Raw genomic sequence first — 24,855 nt, forward strand, 5'->3', positions numbered from 1 at the left:
CGGGATTTCGCCATGAACTTCAGTGGGAGCTAGGCTTGAGTCTAAGCTACAGGCAACATTTGGGGTGCAAATCAACAAGCAACATCAGCGGGCAGGAGGGCGGTGTTCCCCGCACAGCCGGCAGCGGCACAGTATGGGCAGGGAAGCGCTTCTCGGTACCACCGAGAGCCGCAGCAGTGCGTCCGGTAACTGGCCTGTGATTAAGCCTCCCCTGCAACTGCTGCTCCATCGTGCAGGAAGACGCTTCCAGCAGCCGACTACGGACTTGGTTCCCCCCAGAAACCTCTATCTGGCTGGTGGCTCTAACTGCAAAGCCCGAACAGGCTCGCCGCGCCGGTACTGAGCGGAGCGGATGCTCAGCACAGGGTACCGGTGGCCGAGCACTGAACGAGGCACGCGGTACCTGCGGCGACAACAGCAGTGTATCAGTGCACATGCACATCTGTACCCTGCCCGCACAGCCCGGGTGGCAGCGCCGCAGCCCCGACCGCGGGAGCTGCCCCCGCCTCCGCCCCGCCGCTCACCCTGCCCCGCTCGCCGGGACGGGGCGGGGCCAGTGCGGGGAGGGCGGGGCCAACCGCCCGCCTCGACCAGTTCCAGAGCCGGGCTGCGGCCGTATGCAAATGAGGCGCGGGACGATTGGTCGGCGCGGGCCGGGGGCGGGGCCGGGGCGGGCGGCGCTGGACGGGGCGGGCGGCGGCGGGCGCGCAGCTGGAATGGGGCGGGCGGGAGCGGGGCGCCCGGTGCAGCTGGCGGGGGGCGCCGGCCGCCCGCCATAAAGTGAATGGCCAGGGTGAATGGGAGGCAGTCGGCCGGCGCCCTCCGCCTCCGCCCTCCCCGTGAGCAGCGGGCCGGCAGCGAGGCGCAGAGTGGCCGGGCAGCCGGGGGGATTTACTTTCTGACAGCGGCAGAGCAGCCCGGGCCGCGGGGCGGGGGTCAGCTTCGCCCCTCTCTCAGGATTAAGGCCACCCAGCCGAGCCCTCATCTGGAGCCGCTGTAAGTGCCTTTCCGTCCTCAGCCTTCCGGGCGGGCTTCTCCCCTTCTTTCTCCATGAGCCCCTCCATGCTAGCCCGGCCGGCCGTAACCTTTTCGACGCCGGCACAGGGTAAGAGCATCCCCAGCGGGGAGGCTCGGCGTTCCCTGCCCGGCAGCACCGGGACAGCCCCGCTCCCGCGCGGGGCCCGCCTTCCGTCGCCTCCCCGGGGGGCAAGGGGCGGCAGCCAGGTGCGAGCGGGCGGATCGTGCCCTGCCTTGCCGTCCAGAAGGGGTCCCGGGGCTGTGCGCGGTGGAACTGTCCCCCGTCGCTGCGGGGAGCGCTGCCTGCCCGGCAGGGCGCGGCGATTCCACTGCTCTGTCCTTGTAGGGCCCGGCGGCCCCCCACTCGCCGCCGCCGGGTTGCCGCAGCCCCGGCCGTCCCCTCGAGGCCGTCGCAGGCCCCTTCCCAACAAGCGCAGCCGGAATCTCTTGCCGTTACTAAACTTAGTCATTTTCCACTCGGGCGAGCGGGGCAGGGGCTGTTTAAATTAGCCGGGGCTCGCTGTAAATAACGGCGCTGCGGGCTGCGGCTCAGCTGTCTTCAGGGTCCAGGAGAGAAGGGCGCGGGGAGCAGAGGCGGGGAGACGTCGCCGGGGAAAAGGAAGGCAGCCCGACGGCTTTTGGACAGTTGGATAAATGATATTTATGTAATGGGCTAGCTCCTGTTTACAGCAGAGCCGACCTCCCTGTAGCGCCGGGAAAAGGCGAGCCGGCCCCCGCGAACGGAGCGAACCTGCCCCGGGACGCCGCTGGCTACGGCGCGCCGGCGGAGGGGGTGCCGGGGATCCGACCGGGAATAACAGACCTGGTCGGGCCGCGGGGGCGGGAGCGCTGACTCCCGCGGCGGCTCTACCGGGGCCATCGAGCCGCCCTGGCGGAGCGCGGCCGCCCGGCGCTGGGAGTCTGCGGGCAGAACCGGCGGTCGGACCTCCGGGCGCTTGCACGGGCTCTCCCGCCTCCCCGGCGCCGGGGACACGGTGCAAACTGGCGTCCCTCCGCCACGCTGGTGCTTGCGAAGCCCGGCTAACTGCAGCGGGTGCCCGACGGAGACCGACACCGTCCGCTCCCCCGGCTATTCCCCGCTCAACGAGTGCGGCTCCGGGAGAAGGGCCAGCCCGCCAGCTCGGCACCCCCTTGTCCTTTCCCCCGACCTCCTCCTCAGAGCGGGAGTAAGGAACGGGTTCGTCCCGCGGCCTCGGCTCTGGCGGGGGAGGGCGGCCGAGGCGGGGGCCGATGCCCGCGCGTCGCCGCAGCTGCTGGAGCGGGCTCGGCGAGGGGGGGGCGATGGGCCCGGTGCCGCCGAGCGGGACACACCTGTCGGCCCCTCACCCGGCGCCCCCGCGGCTGGACAGCTGAGGGGACGAGCGGGGAGGGGGCTGGATTCCCCCCCGGCAGCGCCAGGGCCTTGCGGAGGCTCTGGAGGGAGTTGCCGCAGCCCCTCCGTCCCTGCTGGGGTTGGGCAGCTCGAGGCAGCGGTCCCCCGACCGCTCTGCGCCCCTTTCCCGCCCGGCCCGGGGGGTACCCGGGTGCAGAGCTCGGCAACGCACGGGCGGCCACAGAGGAACACGCTGCTGCAGGACGCCGGTGCCCGGCAGAGCTCGGGGGGTGAGCACCCGGCCTCCGCACCCGGCTGATGCTTCGAGCTGGCGCCGCAGGAATCAAAACTAGTCTCTCATCTGCCTCCCCGTTCCTTCACCTGAGAGGGAGGCAGCTTCCCCACCGACGGGCCCGCGATCTGTCCACTTTCTAAGTGGAGTCTAGGGCTGAAGGCAAAGAGAGGAATTTGGCGTCCCCCAGACAAGCTTGTGGGTCTTCCACCCATGGCCCGTGACCTGGAAGATGCCAGGGATGAAATGGCTCTATCCCCTCTACAATTTCGGGAGATGCTAAAAGCAACTGCTCAGAAAGCTGTCTTTCAGGAGAGTCACCTCTGTTCCTGTCCCACCTTACAAAGACAGAGAAAGGACCACCTTTTTGGCGATGGGGTCAGGGTCTCCCTGGCTCCCAGCACCACCTCCCAAGCCCCTCAGTCTGTCGGTGAGCTGAAGGGATGAGTGTTTGTGCAGGCTTTGATGGTGCCTTGCTGAGAGGGACAAAGGAGCCTGCGGGCTCCTGAGGGACTGTCAGAGCATGGTAGCTGCTTTCAGTCTCTGTAAATGTCTGCTGAAGTGGAGCAGGGTTTGATTATGATTATTATGATTATTATTATTATTATTATTATTTTACGTTAACAAATTGTTGCACCATGCCCAGTACTCCTTACAAGGAACCCTCACAAGGGAGATGTCTTTCCCTGACAGCCTGGCGGGGAGTCTGGGTGAGGGTGGTGGTTTTCCTGCTATTACTGTAATTACTGAGTTTGCCTGACCTGCAGCCCAGGTTCCCCCCATGAAAGCCCACCTATGTTCCCGAGTTGTCTCCTGTCCAAGACACTGGTTTAAGAAGCAATATCAATCTCTGTCAGAGAAACTGTTGCAAGCCTCACTTAATATCTATTGCATTTCTATAAGGGCTTAATTCAGGCAATTAATAGATCCGCAAATTGTGATTGGATTGCAAAAGCATTGGTTAATGTACCCTACAGAGAGGTGGCAAAAAAGAATGGCATCTTCCCTCTGTCAGATGCTACCCAAAACCTTGAGACTGAGAGGTGAGGCTGACTTTGGAGACTGCCAAAAAGAAAAAGCCAGAAACCTGATCTAGGAGACCGCTCCAAAAGGAAGATGAGATGAGCTGGGGACATGAGGTCTGTCTCGTGACCTGGCACATGTGCCCTGGCTTTGGGGACAGGGGAGGTACCTGGGCTGGGAACAAAGTCCCAGATGGGGAGAACTGCTGGTTTCATGCTATGCGCCCTGCATCAGGAAGGCAGCGGGATGAGATTGTGGGGCTATGAAGGGAGGAGGGTCAGAAACAGGAGGCTGTGGCATCACTGAACAGGCTTATCTATTTCTCTGGCTGTTTAAAAATGGGAGATTGCTATTTACTTACGGCCTGATGGCAGAGGGGGCAAAGCTCTCTCTCTTGCTGTGGGCCACCGGGACTGAAGGCATTAGGCTGTGCCCAGGCTGGGCATTTGCTGTTGGCTGGGGAACAGCCTCCACCAGCTGGTGTTGAAGTTAACACTGAGGCTGTAGGAAGAACCCTCTCTTGTCAACACCCAGCTGAAATGGGCTGGGGTTTCAGACAGCTGGAGAAAGAAGATTTCTGAGGCCAGTCCACCACACTTCCCTTCCTCCCCTTTGTGTGCTGCTCCCCCTTGCCAGCACCCCTGCCCTCCTCCCACCTCACCTCTGAATATTAATGCCTCTGGCAGATTGGATAATAATGTGACTGGGAATTGAATGAAGCTGGTTATTAGCTCTGGGCTTCCTTGGGGCATTTAAGGGAGTCCACAGGCTGATCTTGGAAGCTTGGCAGCACAAGGGACCAAGGCCAGACTCGGCAGAGAGGGGGTTGCTTCTGTGGGAAAGGTTTTGCTTGAAATCCTCATCTCCCTCTAACCCCAGAGGAGAACAGGTACTGCATCCTAGCCAGAGCTACAAATTCCTGTGGGATGGTTAGCAGTGGATCTGTTGGTTTTCAGCAAAAATTAACTATTAAAAGTTGTTTTCAGGAAGGAACTAGGACATCTAGCTGGGCGGAAGCTGAGAAACATTTCTATTATGAGGCTTTAAAAAGAGATGGAGAGTGTTGGAGATTCAGGAAGGGGGCAATCCTCTGCATATGAACAGGAAATTTCCTGTTGATTGGCAGGGTACAGGTTCAAGCTTGTAGCACTCGCTTCTGAAGAGCTGCACCTTATGATCTCTCTTCTCAGGAGCCTTCTAGCTTTTCCATAGGTGGATCTCTGGATGCTGTAGCATGAAGGGAAATATCTCTGTTGAGCAGAGGAGAAACTGAGCTCTGGCAAAATTAGTTGATCTGCCCTAGAAATACAGTCTCTGTCCCCAGACCCTCAATCTGATACTCTTTGCTATCTCCTAAACCGCAACTCCACCAGAAAATAAACATTTACACACTGTTGAATAGTGCAAAAGAGGAGAGAAACCAGAACCGAGTTTGCAGAAACTGCTATTAATTTTGTCCATCTGACTTTTCAACTGTTCAGAATGTTCAGAGATGCATTAATAGGGCTGTAGCAGCTACTAGGGATCTCAGCTGATCCCCAGCTTGGGGAAGCTGGGTCCTGCCTGAACTAAATTAACCCCACAAAATCACCATAAGAACTACTGTGATTAAGACACCTGTTTGTAAACCCCTATCAAACAAGTTCCACAATTCCAAATCTGAGAACCTAAGAAACTCTGGTGGGAGGATACAGTACATATGCCACTCTAGATCTCATAGTCCTGGTTCTACAGGCTACTCTTTTTAAATAACTACATTTATTTGCTACTTGGGGAGCTTCAATTGTGTGGCATGGGCTGGAAGGCTCAGCACCCGCAAAAACTGAAAAAGTACAAAAATAGAATAAAATTAACGACTGGAGAGTTTGTAGTTACTTTCACCTCTCTCCCTCTTCGTTCCTTCTTGCCATCAACCTCATCTAAAGCAGAAGCATCCTTCCCATCACCCATTGTCTCTTCTCCCCTTCCAGTGCTGCCATTTATGCAAGTCTAATTTTCTTTAGAAAAGCTGATTATAAATTACCATTGTGAAGCATGAGGATTTAACTGTAAATCAAGTTGACCTGTCTGCATGTGGACATTTTTATTTACTCATTTTTTTGAAAAGCAAATAAACATAGAATCCCTCCCACATAAAGCAGCTCCCCACTTAGATTTGAACACACTTTAAAAGAAATCTCTTTTGTTTTAGCCATTTTTATTTCCTGTTTGTTTCTGAGCTTAGACTTGACAATGAAAACCACATGAAATTCCCTTTTTGTTCCATCAGATTTATTTTTGGTGCCACAATATCCCAACTTCCAGTTCTACAAGTTGGGATTTTTTTTTTGTTTGCATTTACTGCAAGGCTATTTTTTAAAGCAAATGTATGGAGGTTTTCTTTCAAAATAAAATAAGTAAGAATTTCTAGAGGACTGGATGTATCAGGATGATTCAAAAAAATTAGATCTTTATGGTAAATTAGTTGAGCTGTAAAGGTCAGTATTGGTATGGATCCATAACCTAACCAGGGAGAAATACCAAAGTAGAATATGCACTTTTGTGTCCCATTTAAAAGGGTTTCACAGCTTAATATGTGTTGGGTAGTTTTTAATCACGGTGTTTAAAAACACCAGTGCCTGAGCTCAGATACGCCCTAGTCCCGGGCCAGGGTGGGAGGCTGGAAAGCCGTTCCCTCCAGTTCCTCCCTGCAGGAGAGGTTGCTCTCAGGGTGACAGAAGGCTGGGCGAGCAGAGGCATTTCTTGCTGTACGGCCCCGTTCCTGGAGTAGGCTGCCCCGTCGGAGGGAGGTGGTGTGACCCAGGCAGCAGCGTTTTGAGACGGCTCACATCCCTCTGCCCCGTCCCTTTGCTCTCCGAGCCGCTTTGATGGGATCGCCCGAGGGCCAGACTGGCTGAGTAATTAGGGCTCTGCAGCTTCCTCTCCTACCCGCCCAAACTGCTTACCTCCCAAGGCTCCGCATGGGATGTGGCCTCGAGCAGATGGAAAAACTAAGGATTTGGCGGGGGAACCGGGGAGGGGAGAAGGAAAAAAAAATAAAAGGAGAAGCAGACTTTGTACACTGTCCTCAGGCAGCACACTGCATTTCAGGATCCCCAAAATCAAACGTCTTGTTTTTGCTGCTTGCAATGTCTGTCGTGCCCCTGGATTTAGGGACACGGGACATTTTGCCACGGCCCCGGGTGGGGCACCTGGGCGAGAGGCTGCGGGAGAGGGGCTGCCAGCCCCCCTTGCTTGCCCACCCGCCCTTCCTCCTCTTCGCCCCCGATACCCACGATGTCACCGGTCGCTGCGGGTGCACGGCAGGAAAATCCGGCGATCCGTGGGCCCGATCCTGCCAGATCAGGCCCCGCGCAAAGCGCTGCAGGATCGGCCCCGACAGTGTTTGCTAATCGCCTTCCTCGGCCCCTTCAAACAGTGTCTGGGTAAACAGGCTGACCTTCGGGGCATGTTGCAAGGTCCATAAAGACGGAGTTTGTGGGGGAGCAAGCTCCAGCATCCCTCCCGGAGCCACCCGCCTCCCGCCCCAGCCCTACCAGCTGCAGTATCGCAAGGAAGAGGGGAGGAGGGATATTGCGGGCTGAGATCATCCGCTTGTTTTATTCACAGCGGCCTTCGTCCTGCAAGGGTCTTCCTGCCAGAGAGGTTTAAAAAAATTTAAATATAAATTGCTTGGGGGGAAAAAAAAAGACAAATCATCAGGAAACTTTACAGTCAGACGCAGCAGACATCAGCTCCCTCCCGCGCTGTGGGTTTGCACTGTGAGAAAACACATCCTTCGGAGAAAGCCAGATGTTTCTAGGCTCTTGTTGCCTTAACCAACAGAGCTGCTCTTTGGCCATGGTGGCTGGTGGGGACATCATGGCACTCCTGGCAGTCACCCCTTCTCCCTCGGCAGCTCTGCAACCTTCTGGGCTCTGACAGGTGTATTAAAACAACAATCTAGCACCACCCCTCCAAAAAAAGCTTCTTTCTAGCTGCCGATTTTGCCAAGTTTTGTCATAGAACAAATGTTTGTGATCAAGTTGAACTTCTCCAGAAAGGATTTCCAGCAGAACTGCTGATGGATGGCAGACACTGGCAGTTCTACAGTACACCAAGATCAGCCAGCCATAAGGGTGTGACATGCTGATGGCAGGGGATCCTTCCTGACCTTCAACCCTCCCCGCATCACCTGCTTGATTAGGAGCTTTCTTAAGCATGTTTACTAATTGTGGGAATCATTTACATCTTCGATAAAATCTGAGTCATCCACTGCCCCCTCCATCTGCATACAAATCTACTGACAGCAGCTGGAGTCACAGAGCTCCAGTCCTTGATCTTGCTATCTGGGCCTCCCTAAAATGGGCCAACTTTACAGCCACAGACTCTGCCCAGCTTCTGCAAGCACAGCCCCCACAGGAATTGGGCCAGTTTCCTTTGACTGCCAGAATAATTAGTCAAATTCATGCAATCGCCCAAATAAATACAGCAACACATACCGATCTGCTGATGCCAGGCCCTGGTGGCCTTTGCTGCTGCATGAGCAGCGTGTGTCCGGCCCTGAGCTGCAGGCAGGATGCCTGCGCCTCTCATCCCTGCCCAGGATCCTGGCTTGCAACTGTCTCATCTCGCTCCTGGCTCTGCAAGAGTCCCTTGTCTGCTGAGGCTATGCAACTATTTCTCATATGTGGACACAGGCAGATCCCTCAGTGGTGGCAGGGATTGCTTTGGAGCCAGCTTGATGGGGCTGCAGGAGTGGACAAGGGTAGGCAGGGAAGAGCAGGGTCGGCGTGTTCAGGCCAGGCCAATGCTTTAGCAGGTCCTTTGTTTTGGTTACAAGATTTTCACAGGCAGAATTTCTTACTGAAATCAGTCTATTTTCCCCCTTCACTAAAACAAAGGGATTAATTTCCCTGAAGGACTTTTCTTACCCCATAATTGCAGACCATGCCCTCACTCCCAGCACTCCTGCGCTGTGGAGCCGCACCGCGCCAGCAACTTCGTGCGATCAAAATTTGTTTGGGCAAAACTGAGTCTTTGCTGATTTATTTTGTTCCAGATGCCTAACAAACAAAATAAGCCGTAACAAAGCATAGCTTTATTAATATAGCTGCACAGCTTGTCAGAAAAAAAATCCCAGTCCTGGTTTAGAGAGCCGAGGTGCCAAAAGCCCCATAGAGGCTGAGCGTCCAAGGGACATTGGAAACCCAGCTGGACACAGCAAGACCTGCTGTACAGTGCTTACAAGAATGCAAGAATTATGAATGTTTAGTTTAGGGAAAAAAACAACTTTGCAGAAAGTATGGCAGGACTTTTTCTTCTGTGCTAGGATTAGAAATTAATTTTCAAATTTTATGCACTATTTCAGAAACTATCTAGGTAGGCTAAGGGCAGCACTGAGGTCCACAGATACTTATGCAAGTAACTTGCCTTAAGCCAAGCCCAAGCATGTTGCCCTGCCTCTGCAGAACCCCATGCTTCAGCTCAGCAGGGTCTGCACCAGTCTGGGGGCCACAGACACACCCACTGGGGAGAATGATGCACCATGTACAGGGCATGGTGGCATCAGGGCAATTCCACGGCACAGGAGCACAGTGTGGCCCATCAAATAAGCGAATGGGACACATTCCATTGTGGGCTTTTTTTGCTGTGGACATGGGTATGGAGCTGTCAATCCTTGGGACATTTCCATTGTGATAATCCTCCAGAATACAGGCAATCTATTAACTCTCTGCTGCCCAGAGCAGAAGTTTCAGCCGTCACCCTCCTCTGCAGCTGGAGGTTCCTGTCAAAGTGAAAGAAGTGAGTAGCTTGCTCTCACGTTGCAGGCTGCTGCCAGCCCCGGGGAAATGCATTAGGCAGTGTCCAGCAAGGCTGGGCATTTCCCTAACACCTCTTATCTGAAGATCTGAAAGCACTTAAAGGAATTTTGCTTCATTACCTTCACCGGCTCAGATATGCTCATTAACATGATTTCTGAGATGAAGGATAGAGTCCCAGAACAGTCGAGTAGTTTCACCTACATCATAAACCAAGTCAGCCGCAGCACCTTACCTTCCCACCTCACATTATTGGAAACTTCTCCATAGAGCCATGCACGCAATGAGAAACAATCTGAACCCCCTTGTCAGAGAGCCAGCCTGTGCTGGACAGGAAGCCTGGCAGCAAGGGCCTGGGGCTGCTGCAGTTTGCATGGCACCATGCACTGCTGGCAGTGCTCTCCAACCCACACTGTTTGTGGGGCAGTGCCAGGCAACTTGTTCTGACAGTAAAGATACTAAGTGCCTCAGGGAGCTTTGCAAATTCCTCCTGATGGGAGGAATAAACCCCCCAAATCATGTTCCAGGCTTCAAAGCAGCACACACCACTATGAAACCAGTGCCAGAGCTCAGGGGTTAGTGCCCAGCTGCAAGGACTAAATTGAGAAATAAAGTTTATTATAACCTGTGACTCAGCCCTTGCTGGAGGTCAATGATCCACTTCTGAGTGTGCACCCGAAAGCACTGCTCAGCCAGCCTGGGGCTGTGCACAGCCTGATGTTTTTGGAAGCAGGCAGCTTGGCTCTCCTGTCCCATAATGGCCCTGTGCTCTGGGTCACCAGTTGGCTGCTACTGTTTATCTTGCAGTGATTAATGGTCACTCTCGGTTCCTGCTGCAATTCCATTAAGATTAGGGACTTAAAGCTACACTGAGATGTTTAGCAGTGGGTGACCCTGGTCTCCCCATAGTTGTATTTCTATAGTCTTGAGGAAACAAAGATTAACTCTTGTCCCGCATCCCATACTTTTTGCTTTCTAGCAGCAGGGAAAGAGCCCTTTGCAGACAGTGCTGGTGTTGGCTGGCAAAAAGACTCTCAAGTTGCTGAGCAATTCATGTGCTGTGCAGGTGTAACACTTGAAATCCCAGCCTGCAGGCACTCTGATGACACCATTCCCTGAACAAACGCATGTATACAGAGAACAAAATGCTCTTCCAGGCGGGAACAGGCACAGCCTCAGCCACTTCCTCTTTGACAGGGGGCAGAGGAAGAGGCAGGGGCTGTTTCACCTTAGCTCAGCCCCTCACAGGGTCCAAAGTACAGAGACAGATCATCTTCCTGAAAATGTGCAGTTAAATAGGGTCCCAAATATTTGTCTCTGCTAAAAGTAAGCCAGCACACAGGCAATGTGAGCATGAGAAGAGTGAAGCAATCAGCAACACTCTATCAGGAACTGCGGATTCCCCCCAGCAGTTTGAATTCTGCGATTGATGGAGCAGGAAGAGACAGCTCTGACCCTAAGAATCTAGTGTAACATCATACCTTCACCTCAGGCAATGGAAGAAAGAAAGGACACTTCCCTCCAACTGATTGTGGAGTGCCTTTCAGCCTGAGGGATAACCCTGAACTCTTTGTGGAGATCAGTGATTCCAAACAGAGGATTCAGCTACCCTGGCCCTGTCGGGTGGTAGAGGCAGTGGAGGAAGCTCACAGGTCCACAGGGCTGTGCTGATCTGCTGGAGGTAGGCCAGCTTAGGGCTTCCCTCCTACCCTTGGGTCACCAGTGGTCCTTGTGCGGCTGCTTAGGGACCTGAAGCACCAGGTCCTTGCTGAAGCACCCCTGCATACCCATGGGAAGCCAATACAAGAGACAGCTTTTCCCTCCAGATCAACCTGCTGAAGCAAGTTCAGCGGGTAGCCTGCTCCCCAATGGTAGTGCAGAGTGTCAAGCAGCACACACTTGTCAGTCTGAAGGCAGCTCTCAACAGGCAACATCCACATCACAAAAGCTGTATGATTAGCCTTACCTGGCTTGAAGTTAGCCATTATGTTTCCTTCCTGCCCCCTCAAAAACAAAAACCAACCAAACAAGAAAAGGCTTCTTTGCTACAGGTGATGGAGCAGCATGATACTGAGAACCAGTAGAGGGGTCACAGGGACCCTTGTTACTTTTTTTGGGTAAACAAGATTGCCCTCCTCATGCAGGAGTGCCCTCCTTCTCCCACCCCAATAGCCCTGGCTTGGGCAGCTGGGAACTGACACAGAAATAGAAAAGAGGTGAATTTAAAAAGCCTCAAGCCAGAACTGCTATCCACCATGCCTGTGGAGCAGGGATGGCAACTCCCTCTCTGGCTGGAGGGTCTTGCACAGGTGGCCTCAGCACCTTCACGTGGGCACCAAGTGGAGGATGCACACAGGCAGTGAATGGAAGAAGAGGTGTGTTTGTTACGGGTTTGCGAACCTTTATCTCAGAAGCAGTAACATATGTCGATGGAAAGAGTTACAGGTGCTGGAGCAGGCTAGGAGCCATGGCTAGTTTTATGAAACTGAAACCTCTGAGCAAGCCTGGCTGCATGGCGCTGGTACAGGAGCTGTCCCTAAAGAAACTGTTCTTTTATGTTAAAAGAAAGTGATATGAAGACTCAAATGGACATGATAAGTTTGATTTTATCTAAAGATGTTTTTGAGGTGCCAATTTCAGTAACTCCTTGAGACCAGGCAAACAACTTAGTAGAAATGCCACAAAGGTTTAGCGTTGACTTTCTTAATGTCTCTGCCTAGGGTTAAATCTAGCCAATGTGGAAGAAAGCTCCTTTATTTGAATCCGAAAGGGCTGTATAATCTAGAATAATACCTACAGCCTTTTGTATCAGTAGCATGAGGTTACCTTTGGGTAAATACGTTGGTACCGAGCTCACGTGCTCTCCCCATTGCAGACTTTTCCTGCTGTTATAACCATGGTGAGCAGATCCGCCCCTCCCTTTGCTTTTGCTTCTCTGTGACCTCCTCACAGTGAACTAAGAAGGCTTTCCTTGATGCCAGCAAGTATGGCACATGCTATAGGTTATGTAATTACAAATATACGTACAACATCTCCTCTTTGAAATCCTCCTGGTTTTAAATTCAGTTCAGAAAGCAAACTTATGCTCAGCCACAAGTCCCAGTTTCATCTTGAATACTGGCCACACTTTAATACCAGTTTTAATCTAGGTGCCCACTGTATCTCTGAGGCAGGCCTAGCATGCTGGGTTGCATCCAGGAGCTTGGATCAACCTTGCAACTGCTGCACTGGTGCAGTCAGGAATGGGACATGAATTTTCAATAGCAGGACTGGGTCTCCCTGAGCACTGTACCTTGTGTTGTCTTTTACACCTATGGAACCAGCTGTAAGATACCACTCCCTGTTCTTAATATTTTCACTCTAGTTCACACAGATGAAAGCAATGCAAGATGTGCAAAAAAAAGCATACAGGACCCTGCACAGAAGGACACTGTCCTTGAGTTACAGCAAGGCAGGAATCTGAATTCCTCCTTAAATCTGGTCCAGTACAGAGTCAAGCCCTAGAAGAGAGGAAATTGTGCTTGACAGATGCAATCATATGCAAATGGCTGTAGAAGAGGGGAAATTATCATCTACAAACATTGGGCAGAAATTCCATCTGCTGCAGCCTCAAGAAGGGCTCTTAATAAATTCTGAGACAGCAAAGTGACACACATCTTAATCAAGACTTAATCCATGGAATTAATTCACTGTGCGTTTCTGCATAATTCTGAGAGTAATGCTAAAAGCCATGGCAATATCAGCAGCAGATGGACTCCCCCTACTCCATGCAAAGGTATTAAAGAAAACACAGCCCCTGTCACATCACTTTGTGTACGTACACATGGCAAAAAGCAACAGGGCTGTGCCCTGCTGCTGCCAGCAGCTTAACACAGCCGGCAGACATCAAAGGTCAGGCTCACCACGAGGTGGAAATGGAAACCAGCCGCCTGGCAAAGATGGAGCCCTGCCACTTCTCTCCCATAGGAGAGGAGAAACCCAGAGCAAGGCAAAGGTCTGGGAAACAGCACCGGGGCCCTTCATTAGATGCTGCTTCCAGAGAGCAGTGACTGAGGCTGGTGTTGAGACAGATCCTCCAGTACCTGGGAAAGGCTGGGAGTGGAGACCAAGTGTAGGGGAGGGCAAGGAAAACTGCTAGGGGGTTTGTGAGTGAGATCAGTTGCAGAAGCAAGCCAGATAACCATTAGAAATGGCTCCCTGCCCTCTCACTGCAGTCTGGGAAGCATGCTGCAGGTATGGGGATCAGCCTTGCCAAGGGCTCTGGCGGCAGCCTTGCACAAATTGACAGGAGGCTTTAGACAGCTCTGAAAATACATTCTTAGTCACTGTCATCCACCTCCAAAGGAGGTGCAACAGCTATGTGATTAATCTCTTGTTTACATGTCTAAACACTAGCACAGTCCAGACTGCCTTCAGCACGCTCCCTCCCTGACCCGCATGGATTTGAGGGGCTGAGCAGTCCTTCACCACCTAGAATCCAATCTTTACAACTGACCTCCGCATGCAGTTTGGAAGTCCCAAACACCTGGTCCAAACCTCCCTAAACCCAGGGGTCCCAGATCCTGGCACAGTGCATTGGCTGCTGTTATGTTTTAGAGGGAGCGGATCCCTTGCTGGGAAGGTGAGGTATCAGCTGGAGGTGGCTGAAGCTTCAGAAGCTGCTGTGGTCCCCTCCAAGTGATCCAGTCTTTATAAGCCATGCACTGGTGACAATGCAACATCCTACATTTGCCAGGATTATGATCCAAAACTCAAATTAAGGGCTAGCACAGGGCCAGCTCACCTTTCCAAGGGGATGTGGCCAGACTTGGAGCACTTACTGCTTCACATCTGCCTCTTCATGAGCATCCAGCGTGGTCCAGAACAAAGTGGTACTCTCAGCTGAGCTCCTCTGGGCAATACAGGTGGAGGGTGGAGGGGCCCCAAGGAAGTAAATGAGAGAATAATCATGAAAATAATTGATCTTGAGACAGAGGTGAGGAAAGAGGTGGCAGAGGAGTCACAGTGATTCCTGCAGTTGTGTGGAGCAGCACCACCAGCTTTCCAGTTGGAATGCTTTCATCTAGGGGAGATGCCTCACCAGTACAGAACAGTCACTTGAGGGGACATGGGGAGCCTTCAGTCAGGATGACCTAAGGTTGGAAGTGAACTGCTTCTGCAGCCAGGATCACTAGTTCCCAGGCACCCAAGGGCATGTAATGTGATTCCTGTGTTAATTCAGGTTCCAGAGGCCCTTATGTACCCCAAAGGAGTCCACTTACACTGCCTGGGTCCCTGCTTGTAGCAGTGGCTGTGCAGGCAGATGTGCCTTCTATCAGTGCCAGGCACAGGAGTGCTTTTCTTTTGGGATGTGTGCATGTAGTGCTCTCTGGACAGCTTTAATTGGGCTTGACCAGCTTGTGGAGAAGCAAGATAGAAAGAGGGCAGGGAAGATGGGAGAGGTGGGATGACTGGGGAAGGTGCTAACAGCCCTTGGCTGGCCCAGAACCACTTCCTCAGATCTCCATTACACAGCATGCTCCCGGCGTTGCTATTTCAGTCTGAATGTCACCTATAAATTGGAGGCTCTTTCTCTGAAGGCTGCAAATAGAAGTGTCACTAGATGATCTTTGATTTATAGAGAAGCTCAGCAGAAAGCCAGGTATGTCCATTTTCCAGCCAGGAAACTCAAAGGGGTCCAAGGATCACACAGGGATCCTTTACTTTTCCCAGACCTTTCCTCAAGGATTGGCAAGTCCCTGCTGGAGGGTGTGGGGAGAGGTCACACACATAGATTCATCTCCCTGATCACCCTGTGACTGCTGTTTTTCAGATTCCTCCTCCTCTACCACCCATCCCTGCCCCATGGATTTCAACCTTCTGGCAGACACGGAGGCTCGCAGCCCAGCCTTGTCTCTCTCGGACTCTGGAACTCCTCAACACGAGCACAGCTGCAAAGGGCAGGACCACAGTGGTGAGTGCAAGGCTCAAGAGGCGTGAAAGACCCTGACCTGTCATTTTGGTTTGATCTGGTTCACCAGTGGCTTGCAGGAACCAGCTGCAGGGCTCCCAGGGATACACGGAGCTTCCTGTTGTACGGGGAGCCAGCACAATGCTGTAGCAGCATGGCTGTCCCAGCAAGCAGGGAGAAGGCATAGGGGTGCATATGGCAATGACAGCCATCGGGAGGGCAAGAGCACCATTCCAGCCATGGAGTTGCCTGGCCCTGGCTGCAGGTAGCCACTGCTCACAGAGGGCACAGCCCATGGCAGGCAGGAGCCAGGCAAGCCAGGTCACAGCCCAAGCAAGATTTTATTGTATTTGCCTGAACAGTATCCCCAGAGCAGCAGAGCTCTCCCCACAATATAAGAAATCTTATCCAAGGCACAGAAGGCTACACCTAATTTTAAACTGCCTTTTTTTTTTTAACTCTGTTTAAATTGTTTAGGTTTAAACTTTCAATGCTAAAGGTAAACCATGGGCTGAACTTCCCAGGTTCAGGCAATAAGAAAGAAGGGAAGCACTGTCCTGCTCCTGCTTTGGCTGAAAAAGCATGCTCACCTGTGCCTCGGTGCAAGGCTCTGCAGCAGGCTGTTGCTCTCCCCAGGAGGTGCCTCTGACCATTCCCAAAGGCTGAACTAACCCCAAGTCTGCTGCATTCTTTATCAGGCTCTGAATAAAAAACATCATCATTCATACCTGTTCAGAAATCAGCTACCAAATGCTATGGCTTCCCCTGGATTTTGCATCTATCCAGTGACTGCTCCATCCCTTGTTACTCTGGATGTGTCAGGACAATGCAAAGCTACTCCTCTAGTGCCAGCATGAGGGGAGGGGAGGGCTGGGGACAGCCTACTGCTCTTAGTGTAAAGCCTCCAGGCTCACCCATGTGCAAAAGCTAATGAGTATAACGATGCAGATTAACATTCCCCAGAGTAAGTATCATGAAGGGAGTTACGGTGGGATAACTATGGTCAGAGAATCCACCTGTCAAATTCCCCAATGCACTTGTACCTTAGTTGGGCACATCCCCAAGCTCAGTGGCTCCTCGTCAGCTGCTTTGGATGCATGACAGCATCTCCCTTCAAGTGGCCTTCCCAATCAAGCCCACCCTGGCATGCCACAGAACTGCCAATTTAGGCACTGACTTTTTTTTCCATTAGGCATGAGCAGCTAATTCCAGCTATGACCACAGTCGTTTCATTGAGTGGGCGAATGTGCACAAGATTTATTCCACAGCCTATTCTGGGGTGACAATAAATGCTGGATGCCTGGCTACATCGTTCCTCACTGTCTTAAATGGTCTAGAAATAAAATGGTTCTGGGAGGTGTTTGTCAGCTCTACCTGCATGCTGAGGCTGGCAGCTTGTGCCTTTGCACCACAGGCTGATGGCAGCCACACACCAGCAGTGTCAGGCAGAGCAGAGCTGGCTACTGAGGGCTGCCTGGGACAGGACAGGGCTGCACTTCTGGCACTTCCTCAAGAGAGCAGCCTCCCTACTTCTCTTTGGCCCTGTTTCATTCATCCACAGAGTAAGAGATCCTGAGGAAGTGAACAGAAACCTTGCTTGCCTGAGTTCAGCTCTCAGGGATCTCAAGTGTTCTCTGATAGTATGGCACGGTTTGTGACACCCCCTTCTGTTGGTTTCATTAGGCAGCACAGGTAGGAGGAGAGCAAGGATGAGGAGCGAGGTGTGTAAAGAACTGCCCCACATTCTCCCATACTGTGCTTCTCAGCATGGATTCAGGGCACCCACATCCTTGTGTGGGCTCCCTTCTTTCTCTGTATTGCCACGTTGCTGATCCCCACTGCAATGTCAAATCTCTGCCCCATTTACAGAGAGCACTTCTTCCTTGCGTAGAGAGAAAGCAGAAAAGATGACATTCCCTGTAAGCAATGCTCAGAAAGAGCCACAGGTAGCAGGTATGGAAACAGAGGACAAGATGAACTTGTAACTGCAGGAATTTTTCCAGGCTCAAAGTCAGGATTCCTACTTCTCCTTAGACTTAACAAGATTTATGAAAAGCTCTACACCAGAAGGTATTGAGGAGATGAATTGAATACCAAAGCAAGATACTTGGTGGTCCTTTCCACCCAGATGCAGCCTGTAAGCCAGTGCTACCTTCATTCCATTCTCCTTCCCTCTCGGTACAGTTTCTTCCTGTGTGAAGAAGGGCAGTCCTGAGCAGGAGCTCCTGATCAGGGCACAGCCTCCTGCTTTACAGCAGCCCCTTTGGAAACAAACATTTGTCAGGGACTGGTGAGAACATATTGCCTGTATGCATCAGGCTTCTGCAGATGAACAAACAACCCAAATGTTGTCAGTTCTTCTGCACTGAGCCATTCCTAAAAACTAGCTCAGATGTGGTGGTATCACTCCCCTTTTAATGTTTTAGAGATGGATAATGCATGAATCTCCCTCTTCCAATACTAGTTTAGAGCATTCAGCTAGAGAAGTCAGATTTATATCCTTGTCAAGAACCACTATCAAAAAATTCACATTAAGAACATGCTTCCAAGAGTCCTGCTGAACACGGGATCCCCACACAAAGATGCTCATGGAAATGAGAAGAGTACCACAGGACCACAGCAAGCTCTTTCGTTCCACTTTTCAGTTCCTATGGCTTTGTCTGTTTCAAGAGTGCACTGTGACAGTTCTTGTACAGATACACCCTGGATGAAAACACAAGCTGGTCCTGGCACCGGGAACAGGACATGGCAGCTTCCTGCTTGGAAGAACCAGCTTACATCCTGCTGCTGTGAACAATGGCCATCTCGCTCTCCTTGCATTCACATTCCTGCTGGTGGATAGCATTTGATGCGCCACAGAAGGAGAGGTGGGTGGTGAGGAGCCTGTGGGGAACCCACATTGCTTCAGTCAGTGCAAGATATACCCACAGAAGCAAACCTCTGACCACACTCAGACCTTCCTCTGCTGAGAGCGAGCGCCCCTTCTGCAAATGCTCCTGTGACTCCAGCATTGCTCCCTTTGGAGAAAGGCAAGTACAAGGAGGGGTTTCCAGGAACAGCAGGAAGAGTTCTGAATTAACAGGCTGTCACAGGAATGGGGTAGCAGCACCAGGTTCCTGAGACAGGAGCATCTTCAAGGGCTGGGCTCCATTAAAGCACCTGCTGCTAGAACAGCACTGCCCTGCAGCAGAGTCCTTTCTCTGTCGAGGCTTAGATGCTTTTAAGATTCCCCCTTATGCCCCATAAAAGCTAAACAGAAAAGATGGAGCCTATTTTCCAGAGCATATCCATCTGACTTGAGGAACCCTTTTTCTCCTCTCTCAACTGTATTCCACGCTACTGTTTTCTTGCCTCTCTGCTTTTCAAGGGAATGTACCAGATACCTTCATGCTCAGATTTTTCTGGACTTTGAATCCTTTTAAGCTTTCCACTCAAAGAACCAAAACCAGACAAAAATCTGAATTTCAGCAGAGTGATGTCAGGATTTTTTAAAGGTTTTTCTTCTAAGTGGAACAGTTTGAGAGCTTATTTGCAATAATTTTTATTTAGTTTAGCTATTTCCCACTGTAAAAGGACTCTCCTCCTGCCGAAGACCTGATTTTCAGTTGGAAATACTTCACCTGGCTTCTAGATCAGAGATAGGAGGAGTTGAACATCAGAAATTATTTATTTTCACTGGAATAATTTTCTCCTGTGGTGACTCGTTGTGATTCTCAGCAGAATTAAACACAAGCTATAGCTTTCTTCCATCATAAAAAGAAAATGTCCCATTCGAGCACTTGGGCAATCTATGGAGGACAACTACAGGGAAGATGCTTATGTTTTCATTCTGCCCCTGTTTGCAGAGTACCAACAGCATCAGAAGGGGCTGTGGCACAGGGAAGCACCTGGCTGCCCACCTCCAACCACAGCAGCCCAAAGCTCAGCGTTGAGACATTGTCTCAATGCTCAGGAGGAGGCTGAGCTGTATGTTTCGGTTAGATAACAGTGTGAACGCTGGAAAGTTTTGAGATGTTCATTTAAGGGGCAACGAAATGAAAGACATTGCCTCTAGGAGAGGAGTCTCTGAGTGAAGAGACAGGCAGAGGTAGGAAGAAAGGGAGATGCTGGAGTACTTTGTGATAAGGTCAAAGAGAGGCCTTTTCCTACTTTTTAAAAATCAAAATATGTGCACCTAAGTAAGAAGGTAGAGGAGTGAGAAGGGAGGAAGGGTGAAAATTTGTGTTTCTCAGGTTTAGTTAATTGAACAGCCTCAACTTGCTATCACTGGCAATTTGTCTTTTCCCATCACCTGTCCACAGCAACATTGCTGTGCCATAAGCATCAATTTCTCTTCAGTTTTTCTAGAGGGCACCTTAGGCAGAGAATTTAAAGCAGAGTAAGAACCTCCTAACCTGGGTAAGTTCTGCCACTATCACCCGTGTGAACTGCAACAGATGAAAACCAGAGACTGGAAGTTTGGAAAATCTAAATCCAGTCACTTGGAAGATAATATCTATTATGGCAGTTAAATGATGGCAAGCTGTGCTGCATCAAGGGGCCATTGTTTTTGGTGCAGGGTGGATGCCTGCTCACAAGGACAAGGGAGGGAAATGGGACCATAAGTGGTGGCTGAAGTGGAGGGGGACCTCACTGAGCACGCACTGATCGCTCCAAGGTAGGCTCCCCAGCTGCATCCAAGCCCTCAGGTTAACTCAGGGGATCTCTCCCATTTTATTGTTTCTCACACAGACACCGAGAAGTCCCAGCAAAACCAGACGGACGACTCCAACCCTGAAGACGGCTCGCTCAAGAAGAAGCAGCGAAGGCAGAGGACGCACTTCACCAGCCAGCAGCTCCAAGAGCTGGAAGCCACTTTCCAGAGAAACCGTTACCCAGACATGAGCACCAGGGAGGAGATTGCAGTCTGGACCAACTTGACAGAGGCACGAGTCCGGGTAAGACTGCAGCTCTTCCACCTTCCTGGGCCTGAGTTTGTGGGGAAGAAGCTGGCTGTGCTGCAAGGATAAAGCTGTCCCCAAATCAGGGAAGGAACTGGGAGCACTAGGAAATTTCCATTTTGGAAACACCTCACCAAATTCTACACTTGAGATTTGACACATCGAGCCACAAACGTATCACCTCATGCTGGTTGTGCCTTCCCGATCCAAGGCCACCTTACCATTACACAGGAAGATACAAAGCCCAGGTTCTGCCCCACAGAGCACCACCAGCTGGCTGCCTCGACCTAGCAGACCCCTTCCTTGCAGTGCCATCATTCCCCAGCCCTAGCCTTGCTGGAGGGCACTCTCTGGGGTTCACAAACCACTGTCCAATCACAGGCATGTTATGGCATTGCTCCAGCTGGAATGAGAGCTTCTCCCTGCTACTAGAAATATGAGTTGGCAGCACCATGAATAGCCTTCCAGTAGCTTCCATGCTCTAGGAAGTTATATTGTTTGAGCCCCTCCAACACTAACAAATTTTCCTGTTAGGAGACAGACTTATAATATACTGCACCCTAAGCTGGTTCTGAAGTAAAGTAAAAACAAGAGAGGTTATTTCCTCCATTCAGCAGCTCTCAAGACACATCCCCCAAATACTTTGCTCCAAGTCACACAGCCCCAAGCCCACCTCCTGGCTTTGGTCACTTGGAAATACAAGAAGTATTTTCCTCTCTTTTCCCTGTAAAAAAGGCATCTGTTTGTTGAGTGAGGTGGGTTTTATTCTGCGTGTTGTGAAATGGCGGTGGTTGGAATTTGATCTAGGTGGTGATTCTTGCTGGGAGATGACCCTGCAGCCCAGACATCTTACTGAAACTCTTTCCTGATGTTTAGCCTCCCAGCTCCCTGGGAGCATCCCCAGCCCTTTGCTCTGGGTTTGCTGGGCAAAGAAACCAGGGCAAGGCCCCTTCCAAGGACAGCCCAGAGCGATTCCCATGCCCTCCTTCTCTATTTCTTGCAGGTCTGGTTCAAAAACCGCAGAGCTAAATGGAGGAAACGAGAGAGGAACCAACAGGCTGAACTGTGCAAGAACAGCTTCGGAGCCCAGTTCAATGGACTGATGCAGCCTTATGATGACGTGTATTCCAGCTATTCCTACAACAACTGGGCCACCAAGGGGCTCGCCACCAGCCCACTCTCAGCCAAGAGCTTTCCATTCTTCAACTCCATGAATGTCAGTCCCCTCTCCTCCCAGCCCATGTTCTCCCCACCCAGCTCCATCACCTCAATGACCATGCCTTCCTCCATGGTCCCTTCCGCAGTGACAGGAGTACCAGCCTCTAGCCTCAACAACCTGGGAAACATCAACAACCTGAACAGCCCGAGCCTCAACTCTGCTGTCTCATCCAGTGCCTGTCCTTACGCCTCAACAGCCAGCCCCTACATGTACAGGGACACATGCAACTCCAGCCTGGCCAGCCTGCGGCTGAAGGCCAAGCAGCACGCCAACTTCACCTACCCAGCAGTGCAGACAGCAGCTTCCAACCTGAGCCCTTGCCAATACGCTGTGGACAGGCCCGTATGAAGGGCTGCCCTCTGCCAACCAGGGACTTGACCTTAGCCTGACAAAAGGAGATCTTTAGCCCTACAACAGCGTACGTCCTGCAGAGAATGAGAGCGAACATGAGAGCGTAAGAGGGAGAGGGAGAGAGAGAGAGAAGTGAGCAGGCAGACAAACCTTTGCAAAGATTTGTCTATCGTATGGTGAATTTTGACTGTCTTTCCCCTTCAAAACCCCTTCCCTTCTTGCCTACTAAAACTCCTCCTCCTCCATAAAGAAACCAAAACACTCTACGGGAAGCCCTAATGGAGAAATAGGAGCCCCAACATGCAGGGTGCCTGACCCATGGGCAGCAGAACCAAGTATGCTTCAATCTTCCCCTCCAAACTCCACAGGGGTGAGTCCCCCAAATCCTTGGAACAGCATGGGCAGACACACTTCACCCCTGCAAGGAATAGCCAGAGACAGGACAATGTGGGTGGTGCCATTTGGTGCTTGGCTGACCCATTTTCTCTGCACATGTGCAAGACGTCAGTTAAAGATATCTTGCCCATTTATTTATCATAAGGATAATGAAGCCAGTAAGGAAGCCTTGTCTCAATTGATTGGCATCTCTTTTTATAATGCATATATACACATGGCCCTTCAGACTTGAAGTCTTTAGGAGCTGGGGGTTGTAAGAATATAAAATATGTGTCTGTATATATATCTTATATATATGCAAATACATATATAGACATTAAAATATACTTTTTTTGTTTTGTATGTGAAATAACGTACAAAGTAGACCTTAAAACCAAAAACCCTGTAAAGGAAGCACATCCACTGAGGCAGTGTCCTGCCTGTCATGCTTTACTGCTTCAGTCATTTCCAGTCAGACACAAACACTGTTGCCAGTGTACATCCAAAACACCCCTTTTTGCAACCATCAGCTCCTCCTTGCACATCTCCTTCCCTTCCCTTCTCCAAATCCCATTTCCAAAAGAGATAATAAAATAAAAGTTGGCACAATCCCTTTAAGCTTCTGCTTGTCTGGTTATTGAGAGCACAAACCTGCATCTGAAGATTTTTAAATCAAGTGCCAGCATCCTGGCAAGAGTGAGCATCTTTAGGAGCACTAGCATGAGGCAACCCAAGCTGGAACAGGGGCTGAGTTTTGGAGGAGCCAGTTTCATCCATTCAGTGGATGAAAGATATGCCCGACTACACAGAGCAGAAGGCCAACTCCAGCACATGTTTCTCACTATTTCCCTTGGGAGCCAGTGGGGAAAAGTCAAGACTGTTTAGGTACTGATTTTTCAGTCTGAGGTTTTCTATGGAATCATTTCAGCTAACATTACTCCAGACCACTCTGATTTCTAAACAGGACAAACTCAGTCAGTACCCACACAAGGTCACTAGTACGTGCCAGTGTGTGTGGCCAGTGGCTCTGCAGGCTGGCCTAGTTGTCTCAAGTTTCTCCTTCCCAGTGCTGCACTGAGATGATGTTGTGGTCTGTCTCTGCAGTCAAAGGTATTGCACCACGTAGGATCCAGACCAGGTGACAAACCACACGCCAGCTCTGGGCTGAGAGCACTTTGTACAGTGACCTAATGACTGATACAACCACATGAAAACCTTAAAATCTGCAGAAAACAGAGAAAGCAAATAACTAAGTAAGCAAGTGGGCAGCAGAGAGCTCTGTGAGAGGTCCCCTGTTTTTCAAATTCCAGCTGCCTTCCTGATGCAGCTGGGCCAGTACAGCCTTCCACATTCGGCTCCCTCCCCATGGGGCCAGGACATGGACATCATGCTCTCTGGTCCAGCACAAACACAGCAGGTTTACTACATGTGTACTACAAACCTCCTCCAGGACCTCCCTCTCCCACACAAGTCCCCAGTACCTTCACAGCTATATCTTCTTAGTACTGCAAAGAAAGCAGGCCATTTTTAGCAGGGTCTTGCTTATTCTGAAGACCTGTTAGGCAGATAACTTTGTCACTGGATACTTCCCAATCTGCAGATTTAGCAAGTGCACATTCTCCTCCATCATCCAGGTCATTAGTGGAAATGCTGAGCAAAACCAGTCCTGGAACAGATGTCCCTGAACCTCACTCAACAGATCCCTTCCTTTTCAACAGTGACCTGTGGGTACTTCTGGTTATAATTATTCAATGGATTTTGTACCTACCCAATATCTCATCTAGATGGCAGTAAGAGCTTTTCTTCACCGTGCCATTGCTCTGTCATAAAGGACATTTGGATTATTTTGACCAGATTCCATTCTTGATGGGTCCATATACCTCCCATTCATCTCCACTGCTTACAAACAGTGAGATTATTTGTTCTAGCATTTTTGGGTGGTGATGGGGGCCGGGATTTAACTATCAGCAGTCCCGGGCTTTTAGTCCCAGTCCCTGTTTTGAAGAGGGGGTACAAAGCTTGCATTTTACAGTCTTTCCAAGCTTCAGTGTCTCTCAGGAGTTCTCATAGATAACAATAATTCTGGGATTGTTTTGTGTGAAGTTCACCACACCCAGATAGTCTGAAAAACTCCTGTTTATCTAAATACTCTCTTGCACTTTTCTTATTCAAGGACAGCCTTCAGCCCCCATCACCGGCATGGCTTGTGCTCTCCGTTTCCCCGTAGCTGTCCGAGTCTGAAGACTAAGGCAAAGTGCACCGAACAGTTGGGTGTCCTCAGTGGCTGCCATCAGTGCTTCCCCTCCACCGAAAAGCAGCATAGCACAGACCCTGTTCAGTATCCTCTTCTCTTGTTCATACAACGGGGGATGTTTTCTGACTCCCCTTGCTTGGTGCGTGCTGTCAGTAGAGCCCCGAACGGCGGGGTGGATGTGAACCTCCGAGCCCCTGCTGCACCTGTTAACAACTGGGCTCAGGTAGACCCACAGCTGTGAGAGGTGGCTCTAATTTCTGTCTTAATCGCCGTTTCGGACCCCGTTGCCGCCGGGCAGCG

General features: G+C 51.2%; 1 protein-coding gene across 1 annotated transcript; it reads left to right on the forward strand.

Moving 5' to 3' along the window:
* Positions 1-807: 807 nt before the first annotated feature.
* Positions 808-22,919, forward strand: PITX3 (paired like homeodomain 3). The gene is made up of 4 exons (XM_027667306.1): positions 808-996; positions 15,279-15,419; positions 20,148-20,353; positions 21,360-22,919. Exons 2-4 carry the CDS (start codon positions 15,311-15,313, stop codon positions 21,921-21,923), a joined length of 879 nt encoding a protein of 292 aa, XP_027523107.1. The 5' UTR covers positions 808-996; positions 15,279-15,310; the 3' UTR covers positions 21,924-22,919.
* Positions 22,920-24,855: the final 1,936 nt, after the last annotated feature.

This window comes from Corapipo altera, unplaced genomic scaffold, assembly GCF_003945725.1.
Source record: "Corapipo altera isolate COAL_440 unplaced genomic scaffold, ASM394572v1 327, whole genome shotgun sequence".
NCBI lineage: Eukaryota > Metazoa > Chordata > Aves > Passeriformes > Pipridae > Corapipo > Corapipo altera.

What these genes read in the sequence shown, in the direction of transcription:
- PITX3 (XM_027667306.1), top strand. Translation starts at nt 15,311, where the DNA reads ATGGATTTCAACCTTCTGGCAGACACGGAGGCTCGCAGCCCAGCCTTG. An exon ending in CAAAGGGCAGGACCACAGTG is followed by an intron (nt 15,420 to 20,147) that starts GTGAGTGCAAGG and finishes TTTCTCACACAG; the next exon opens with ACACCGAGAAGTCCCAGCAA. An exon ending in TGACAGAGGCACGAGTCCGG is followed by an intron (nt 20,354 to 21,359) that starts GTAAGACTGCAG and finishes TATTTCTTGCAG; the next exon opens with GTCTGGTTCAAAAACCGCAG.